The sequence below is a fragment of the Rhinolophus ferrumequinum genome, chromosome 24, assembly GCF_004115265.2.
Source record: "Rhinolophus ferrumequinum isolate MPI-CBG mRhiFer1 chromosome 24, mRhiFer1_v1.p, whole genome shotgun sequence".
Taxonomy (NCBI): Eukaryota; Metazoa; Chordata; class Mammalia; order Chiroptera; family Rhinolophidae; genus Rhinolophus; species Rhinolophus ferrumequinum.
This window is the reverse complement of record NC_046307.1, coordinates 38,692,871-38,702,217: the sequence shown is the minus strand read 5'-3', so window position 1 is coordinate 38,702,217 and position 9,347 is coordinate 38,692,871. Positions and strand designations below refer to the sequence as shown.

Here is a 9,347-nt window from a genome sequence, read left to right as displayed (position 1 = left end):
AAATTAGAGAAAGAAATTTGCTCCTAGTTGCTTCCCATTTGTTAAAATTTATATTTAATTGTGGTAAACTATACGTAACATAAAATTTACCATTTTAATTTACCACTTACAAAGTGTACAGTCCAATAGTGCTAAGTATATTCACATTGTTGTACACCCAATCAACAGAACTTTTCCATACCCATCAAACAATTCCCCCATTCTTTCCTCCCTCCAGATCCTGACAATCCTACTTTCTGTTTCTGTAAGTTTGACCTTGCTACAAACCTCAGATAAGTGCAATTGTAGTCAGTGGTCACGTAGCTGGAGCCTGGAGCTGGAGAGAACCTTGAGCCACATCCCCCGACCAATACAAAACAAGCGGAACCATAATTGCAGGAGAGATAAGTGAGCCCAGGGACAGTTTCTAAAGTCGCACATGCACATTAGTTAAAAGAATTGTCCTATAGTTAGCTTTCCCTCATTATCATGGTAAAAAAACACTCCCCTAAGTGGAGATTTAAGATGCTAATGTGACGTCTCGCATGAAGTAGCATGTGGGTACATTGCGCAGGTGCAGTGTAGGACCCACCTCAACATACTTTGGGGAGGGAAAGAGGAAAAGGGAAGGGGTGGCCCCTAATCCCAAGAGCCCATAAAACTGCTCTGCCTGTAAGCCTGGAGGAGCCACATCCATTCTTTTCCTGAGTGCGCTCCCTTGGTGCATCAAGCTTTCATTTTAATAAACCTTTCTCTCTGCAAAACTGTTTTGCCCACTCGCTTGATTTCTATCCTGAGAATGGCAAGGCCCCCCGCCCCCGGAGCCGGTAACAGAATCACACAGTAGTTCTTCCGTGACTGGCTTATTTCACTCAGCATAATGTGATCAACAGTCATCTATGTTGTAAGCATGTGTCAGAATTTCCCTTTTAAGGCTGAATAATATTCCACTGTATGTATAGACCACATTTTGTTTCTCCATTCATCTGGCAGTGGATATTTGTGTTGCTTCCACTTCTTGGCTATTGTGAAATTTTCCCATTCTTTAAAAAATGCAAATCTTTTAAGTTGATCCCATTAAGTCTAACTTTTGCCTGACTTTCTCAGCAGCCTCTTTGAGCAGCAGATGTCGGGGAGCACAGGGATTGGCAGTTCAGATACCAGTTCTGTGTAAATATGTCCGTTTCATCCTTTGTGAAATGAGAAAAATCCTTAATCTCGGTATTATATTTGTGGGCTAGTATTGGCCAATAGCTCCCTCTACCAGTGAATCTGTCAAAAACATTTTATCACCCTTTCCAAAGGAAAACTGTAGGGAAGGTCAGGAGCTAGGATTCAGTGGCCTCCTGAATGAAGGAATATTACCTGCCTTCAGGCACTTCAAGTCCCCTTCAGGAAATAAATCAGACGCTGGATAGTGTGGTCCAAGGGCCCCTGGGGAGTCCATGAGACTCTCCCCCAGAGGTGTGTGAGTGCCTCTCTTCCCTAACTAATCTGTGTGACAATGAATTTTCTTCCTGGGCTTCACCCCAAATAGCATATTGCTGAATGCAGAAGCATTGTAGGAATCCATTGGTCTTCTATTAAGCCAACATCAAGCAATTTTACAAAAATGTAGTACAATGTCACTCTTCTCACCACATTTTGTTTTGTTTTGTTTGGAAAAGATATTTTTCATAAAATGTTATTACTGGGTTTATTGTTTAAACATTATTTTAAAGTGAATGCAAATGTTAAGATTTTAATTTCTAATGTGGCAAATTATATGATAGGTAGAACCCCCATAAATATAAGATTTTTGGGTCCTCAATTTAAAATTTTTTTTGTTAGTCGACATTCAGTATTATATTAGTGTCAGGTGTACAGCATAGTGGTTAGGCATTTAGTTCATTTATGCAGTGATCCCCTCCAATTAGTCTAGTACCCATGTGGCACCATACACAATTGTTGCAACACTATGGCCTATATGCTTATGTCCTCAGTAATTTTTAAATGTGTAAGCAGAGGTCGAGACTGAAAAGTTTGAGAACACTCCTAGAGGAAAAGTCTCAGAGGCAACCCCAATGGGATAAAGTAAATAAGAATTGACTGACACGCTATAGTGAGCCCCTTTCCTAAGCCTGGCCCTGTAAATAAAAACTGGCACACAGTCACGAAGCCATGGAGTCATAAAGCTCCTTCCGGGGGCCTCTGGAAGTCTGGAGTTCCTAGAGAAGCCGAATGTTCCAGCATGTTTCACCACTCATTTGTTCAGCACGCATGTGTGGGACATGCACTGTGGGCGGCCACTGATGATTATGGCAGCTACCATTTCTTGAGTGATGGCCACATGCCACTGAACTAGGTACTCTGAATTCTCTGTCTCATTCAATGCTCACAACACCTAATAGAAGTATTATTAAATCCATTTTACATTAGGAAAGGGAGGCTCAGATTTGTACTGGCCCCGTCTAGCTGTTTTAAGTGACAGAACTAGGATCTGAGTGTTAAGACTTCATAGCCTGGGTTCTTCCCACTAAGCCATGCTGCCTCTCCTATTTCAAACAGTCAGAAAAACCCTAAATTACTCGCTACTTTACAAGCTAGACACACCTACTGAGACCTCCAAAAATATGTTCTAGAATTAGGATGTGGTTGACTCAGTTATTTCTAACGGACAAAGATTTTAATATTTGTACCTTTATGTCTTCAGGGAATAAACCAACCTTATATAGCTGTTTCAATCTGGACGACCTGCCTTTCTCATGTAGACTTCTTCGTGGACCAAACCTTTAGTAAACCCCCAATCATATATAGATAGACTATTTGTGGAAGGATACAAAAGAAGCAGTGACTGCTTCTGGGGAGAACTAAGTGACTGAGAGTCAAGGTGACAAGGAAATTTAATTTTGCATCTTTTTATGTTGTACCATATTAAGTATTCCGTCTTTGAAACAACTAGTTTAAAAGAACAATGAAAAAAGACCCAAGCCAGCACCAGGTGGGAACTGCTCTACGCCTGCAGCATCAGCAGAGACCACTGGACTTTTGCTTCGTAGAGTTAGTTCCATCTGGTTGTCAGAAGGTTCAATTACTTGCCTACCCAACTTACAATGAAAGCTCTGGAGCTGAATACCTCATGTCTTAGTGCAACATGAAAGCAGACATTCAGAAGCATTTATCTGAAGTTTGAACGTTTGGAGTCTTCCCAAAATAGCACAAGGGGGCTCACTCAAGCGAAGGGACATCTGCAAATTTGATGGAAAGGTCAATGGGAAACTGCTGAATTCAGTCATTCCAGGAAACATGGGAATACCCCAGGGCCTGAACCTCGATGGGCAGACCCACCCATCTGGCCTTATTCAGTCTCCATTTCCTGCAGCAGCCACAACATAATACTGCTGCCCTTAAGCCCTCCCTTTCATTCAAGAACCAGCATTTGTCTGAACTCCCTGGAGAGAAACTTTTCCCTCTGCCCCTGCAAACAAACCCATTTCCATTCTCCTCTAAAACAATAGCTAAAATGTGCTGAACTCTCTGTGCGTTACATGCAGTATCTCAAGTAATAAGCTTTCAAAGCCCTTATCTCTATCACGTATTAAACAAGTTGCTGGAAATAGGCCAAGTCTGACTCCTAGAAATGATCATAATTTAACTTTAGTGATGAGAGTACTGGCTGGAGCCTAGGGCCCAGACCAGGCATCAGAATACGTCATCCTTACAATGAACTTAATCTAGTATGAATGCTGACTTCTACGCAACTTTTGAGGTCCTAAATCATGTTGGTTGAGAATAAAGACAAAACTCAAATGAGAAAAATCAAACTATAGATCTTATTGGGTTGACCTACTCATTATACTGACTAGACACACAGCTCAACGCGCTAATGATAACACAGCTGCTGTGTGGGGCACCTACCCTATTTCATCTGCTGTGTGTATACATATTTACATACCTCCTAATCCATACTTTCCCAAATTTACCTGGTGCATTTTAAACCATCAATACTCTGCTGCTCCACAGATGAAACCCTGAAAGACTGGCAACTGGGAATTGATAATCAGATGGACTTTTTCTATAAAGCAACACAAATTCCATCTGGAATTAGAAAACATTTCCAATTTTTATTCATAAATCAAAACAGCAAAAGTAGATTTACAGAGCCACATATCAATAACAAAGGAAGAAGGAAACAAATATTCCAGAGATACCTTCAAAACCAGGCTAAAAATCTGCAGTTAAGCTGGGGCCGCACAGACAACAGGTTATATTAATATTTATTCCTGCATTTTCTCAATAAGTTCTTCCTTATATTTGCCTTTCTCTTTTCCAACTTGTCGAGATTTGGCTTTGCGTTCAAGAATTTTTTTCCGGTCTTTGTCCAGTTTGAGCCTGGTGATAACCACCTATTAGGAGAGAGAAAACAGATGGATCTTTGTTTCTTAAGTGAAAGGATTACTAACCACGATTATTTTGTACAGCAGAGCTTTCCTCGACAGCTTAGGTTCCATCTGCTACCCAACCTCCTACCCCCTAACTCCTGAGGATCTAGGAGACCATTTAGATAGTTTAGTGACATGAAATATCCTTTGAGTCGGGAAAAATTACACTATCAACATGTTTCTGGTTTGTCTATCATCCGTCGGCTGGCAAAAATGCATTTTAAGAAACATCTGCATTCCTTTCAGCTGTTGGGCAATACAGGGATCACAAGGGTAAGGAAGACCCAACCATTCTATTCTGCCTTTGGATCTGAAATTCTGGAGGAGACCCTACAATACAGTGTGTAAAACAGGAGTGCAAAGCAGCAACAGTGTATTCCACTAGACGGGTGTGAGGGCCACAGGAAGAACCGGTCTCACTTCTCCCTCCTGACATTATCTAGCGGGGAAGTGTATCTGGAATGCCTGGAACCCCCTTACTACCTACTTGAAGAACCTTCACCAAAGGTGACAAAACAGACAAGCAAAGAATCTGGATCCTTGACAACATCACCAAGCCTGTGCATCAGTCAAGCCTGCCTGACCTTCCTCTGAAATCCTCCCAGGGCCGCCTGTGTACATAGCAGCAACATGTCACTGGCTCTAATAGCAACGGCCGCTACCACTGCTCAGGCCAGGCCATACCTTGCTCGGGTGAATGCCCACGTGGACAGTTGTGCCGTTAGCCTTCTCACGCTGCACCCGCTCAATATAAATGACATACTTCTTTCTGTAAACCTGGACTACCTTGCCGATCTGCTGACCTTTGTAGTGTCCTCGAACCACCTGAGAGAAAATACAAAGAAGAATGTCCCTCATTTCTAATGCATGGACATCACAGTGAGGTGTGTATATGTTTTATATACACGGCATATAACATGATGGGATGGAAATATAGCCCAATATTGATAATGGTTACCAGGAGGCAGGAAGTAGGATTACAGGGGACTATTTTTAAAATTTATATTCTTCCAAATTTCAAGATTTCTACAATTCAAATGTTTTACAGTCAAAAAAATGTAAATGTTAAAATTCTCGTGGGCTGTTTTGCGTACTAAAAACCTGCTTAGGCGTCAACTCAATTCAGAAGTCAACTAGATTATGGTTTGTCTGATGGCAAGAGCCTATTAGACAGTAGCCACAATATAACTGACGCTCATTAAGCACAGATGAAGTACCACGTATTGAAAAACCGGAGAATCGCAATACTCCTAAAAATGTCTACCTCGGTTGTTCAGCTTATTTACCAAGGTGATTTTCAGGTTGAAAAGAGAACAGCCACGACTCACTGAGAATCCAGCCAACTCTATATAGACATGGAAGTCTGTGAAAAAGCCTCTACTAAAGATCAAGGCTGAAAATGTTAATAAAACGAGTCCAAGGAACAGCTGGGTTAAAGAGAAGCAGATAAACGCTTGACCCAATGAGGAGGCCGGCAGGAGACGGGATAAGACTAAATCAACTGGACTGGAAAAGTGAGAAGAGGCGAGGATGACATCGAGTCTGGTTAGGCAACTGGGTGGCTAGTTACGCCTTTCCCAGAGGCACGGAACATGGGGGAACAAAGAGACGTTAGGAAAGAATAGTCAGTAACAAGTTGAGTTTGAGATATCTGCAGACATTCCAGTGGAGTATTCCACAGACAGCTAGAAAGCCATCGGGTCGGTAACAAAGACCTGGGAATCATCCCCTGCGGTCTGGTGTAGAGACACCCTGAGCAATGCCTGCCTGGCAAGCTAAGCTGGCTGCCACAGGGCTAAATCAAACAGCAGAGTGTTGTTTGGCTGGCACACTATTTTTAAAAGGAAACTATTATTATTAGAGAAGCGAGTTTGAATGTTCTCGATTATGCCGGGCAGGCGCTCGCTGGTGGCTTTGCGTTCCATCTGCCGTCTAACACATCTGCGGGGTCACAATTACGTGCCAGGGTCCTGAGGGTGAGTCTATGACTTCCCCCACGTCCAAGCGCACACGAAGTTCTTAGGCAAAGGTGGCGCCCGCGCGCTACGCAGCTGGGTAACTAGAGCCTGAGGGGAGACGCACCTGGACCTCGTCGTCCTTGCGGATGGGCATGGAGCGGACGTTGTACTTCTGCCGCAGCTCCTTGGAGAGCGGGGACGACATGATCTTCCGGCGCACGTGTGAGGGGGCATTGAAGTGGCGTTTGCGATTTTTGCTGCGGTCCGAGGTCACGAAGGGGTTGAACTTCATGGCGACCGTCTGCAAAGAATCACGAGGGAGGGAGCCAAAGGGCGCTCAGTGGGGTACCAGCGCCGGCTCTCCATCAGGACACTCCTCCCCACCCCCGCGCAATTGCTCTACGGGAGGAGGTGGCCTCGGAAGAAGGCACTCGGGGGAGAAGGGGGGGCACGAAGGGAGGTATGGGTGTTACGCTGAGGAAAGTGTGCAAGGGAGGGCGCGTGCCTAACCCGAGGAGCCCTGGGGAGAGGGCGGCACTGGGGCCTCGAGGCTGACGGAAGGGGGAGACCCGGGCTACAGAATGCACGGTTGGGGTCACGCAGACAAATCTCTGGGAAAGCGGGTAGCCCCGCAGCCAGTGGGGAAAGATCCTATGGAGCCAAGGGACTTTCACAGCCGCAAAAAACACAAACCTCCACTCGCCTGCCTACCTGGCGCCGGAAATGACCAGACGATGCGCGCGCAGAGCAGGAAATGAGGCTCCCTTGGCGCGCAAGCGCAGAAAGAAAGCGGTGCCTCATTCCCTCGGAACGAAGCTGAATGGTGCCCCCTGCGGCTTGGGGTGGGATCGCAGTGCCTCGTTTCCAAGGGACTACCGGAGAGGTGAGCGGCTCTGGAGGTCATGCCCAGAACCCCGAAGACATAGCGCCTCTGGAGAGAAGGGGTATACTTTCGTAGGACCTGCAATAGAGGCTTATTGATGTTCCTTTAATAGGTACACCATCAATAGTCTCCCTCCTACCCCAAACTGTCTTTGCCCAGTTGCTCTCCGCAGAGGTCATCTAGGCCTGTTATCGGGGTACTTTAAACATCATAATGCTCCAAATGCAATCTGCTGACTTGCTTCTTAAAATCATCGCGAAGCCTGTTCAAAATGCAGCTTTTCGTGTTCCACCACAGTCCTACAAAACCAGACAGTGGTAGGTCGGGGTCAGGGAATCTGAATGTAAAGCAAGCGCTCTCCTCAACAGGAAAGATTCTGAGGTGCACACGTTTGACGACCGTTGAGAACCAACCACCAGGCTTTGCAAAACTACCCCCCCTGCGTGTTTTCGGCCCTGTTCCGAAGAGCCGGGCTTGTAGAGTCAGACCTGGACCCTGGACCTCTTCACGTTGCTGGCCCTTGGGGAGCGGCCCCATGTTTCTGAGCCTCAGTTTCCTCATCTGTGAAATGAGGATGATGTTTGTAGGTATCTCATGGAGTTGTTATGAGGACTAAATGAGTTAATCCGTTTAGAGTATTTAGGACAGTGTCTGGCATATAGGTGCCAATTCACCCATTTTTCCTAATCTCCAGGACAGCCCCAAGGCCCGGCCTCGCATTGACCGAGTCCTGACGTTCAGACTTTTACCATTAACTCCCCATGACGCACACTGTAAGCTTTCTGTGTTTTCATGTAAACACGTGCAAAGAGCTACCTTGGCTGAAACTCGGGTTGTGGTCTTTTTTTTTTTTTTTTTTTTTTGGCCTCTACCAGCGCCTTTGGAAAAGGCCGACTCGCGCTGCTGGGGCTCGGCCGCCGCTTAGCTGCGGGTTTGTGACCTCCGCTCCCTCCCCGCCTCGCCCCGCCCGGTCGCGCCAGAGCTCCGCCTCCCATCCCCGGATGGCCGCCCCGAGGTGCGGGCACTACCCAACCGTTCGATAGTCTGAAACACCCTGTGCGGCCCCTGGAGATGAAAGGTCCCTCTGATCTAGGCTTCGCTGTGAGGGAAACTCCCATTGATTGATTGATTGATTGAACTGATTCATTCTTTCATTCAGTTCAAATCCATTGAGCGCCTACTTTGTGCCAGATGCCAGATAGAAGAGTTTGCGGTGTTCGGTTAACAGATGAGCACCGTGAAATTCAGAGAGGGGAGAATGTCTTGCTAGATTCCAGCATATCCCAAGCCCTTAGCACCAGCTTGTGTCTCCTGATATGTGGTGTTGCAATTGTTAAACACCGGTATTTACTAATACTCATGGTTAACCAGGGCATGCGACTTGATCCCTGGACTTGCTGGAACCTATTTTAGGTTTCACTCCAGACCCCCGGCAGTCAGTGTTGGAGGCCTCTGGCTTTCAAACTCTGGGAGGATGGCCACGCCTGGTCTGTTCGCAGAAGCCAGGCAGCAGAGTCAGCCGAGGGGAAGTTGTTGAGGCAAAGGCAACTGAAAGGCCCCCCTTTATGCGCCGAGGCTCAGAGTAAGGAGGTGGGGGAAGGAGTCATAAGAAAGAAGATCTTAAATGTACTCTCCACAAAAAAGAAATGGTCAGTATGTGAGATGCTGGAGGCCTGAATCATTTCCCAGTCTCATTTTCAATGTGTAGGTGCATCAAATCAGCACGTTGTACACCTTAAACTTACACAACGTTATACGTCAACTACAGTGACTTGTAACAGTCAAAATGTTTTAAGTCAATTACATTGACTTATAACAGTAAAGACAGGGACAAAAAAAAAGGGAAGTCACTTTCTAGGGGCAAGGCAGAAGCATATGCTGCTAGGACTGAGTTCACATGGAAACTAAGAGGGTTCTCAGAGCAGCAGCCCTTGCAGTATTCATCCGACCCAAGCCCCTCCCCTCCATAAGTTCACTCATCGGTGCATTCATTCATTCATTCATTCACTTCTCTATCACATTCATTAACTCATTCTCCTACTCATTTCCTCACACATGCATCCATTTACTCATTCATTTATTCACCATTTATTTGGTACCTACATG

At 45.6% G+C, this 9,347-nt stretch overlaps 1 protein-coding gene across 3 annotated transcripts; it reads right to left on the bottom strand.

The window, feature by feature from the left end:
* Positions 1-4,057: 4,057 nt before the first annotated feature.
* On the bottom strand, positions 4,058-7,127 carry RPL26L1 (ribosomal protein L26 like 1). 3 transcript variants are annotated; one of them, XM_033095721.1, is made up of 4 exons: positions 7,070-7,127; positions 6,483-6,659; positions 5,085-5,225; positions 4,058-4,364 (listed from the first exon to the last, which is right to left on the bottom strand). In XM_033095721.1, the coding sequence occupies exons 2-4, from the start codon at positions 6,648-6,650 to the stop codon at positions 4,236-4,238; spliced, it is 438 nt and encodes a 145-aa protein (XP_032951612.1). In that variant the 5' UTR covers positions 6,651-6,659; positions 7,070-7,127; the 3' UTR covers positions 4,058-4,235. The 3 variants fall into 3 exon arrangements, with proteins under 3 accessions (XP_032951612.1, XP_032951613.1, XP_032951614.1); XM_033095722.1 differs by having other exon boundaries at positions 7,052-7,098; XM_033095723.1 differs by lacking the exon at positions 7,070-7,127 and adding an exon at positions 6,869-6,999.
* Positions 7,128-9,347: the final 2,220 nt, after the last annotated feature.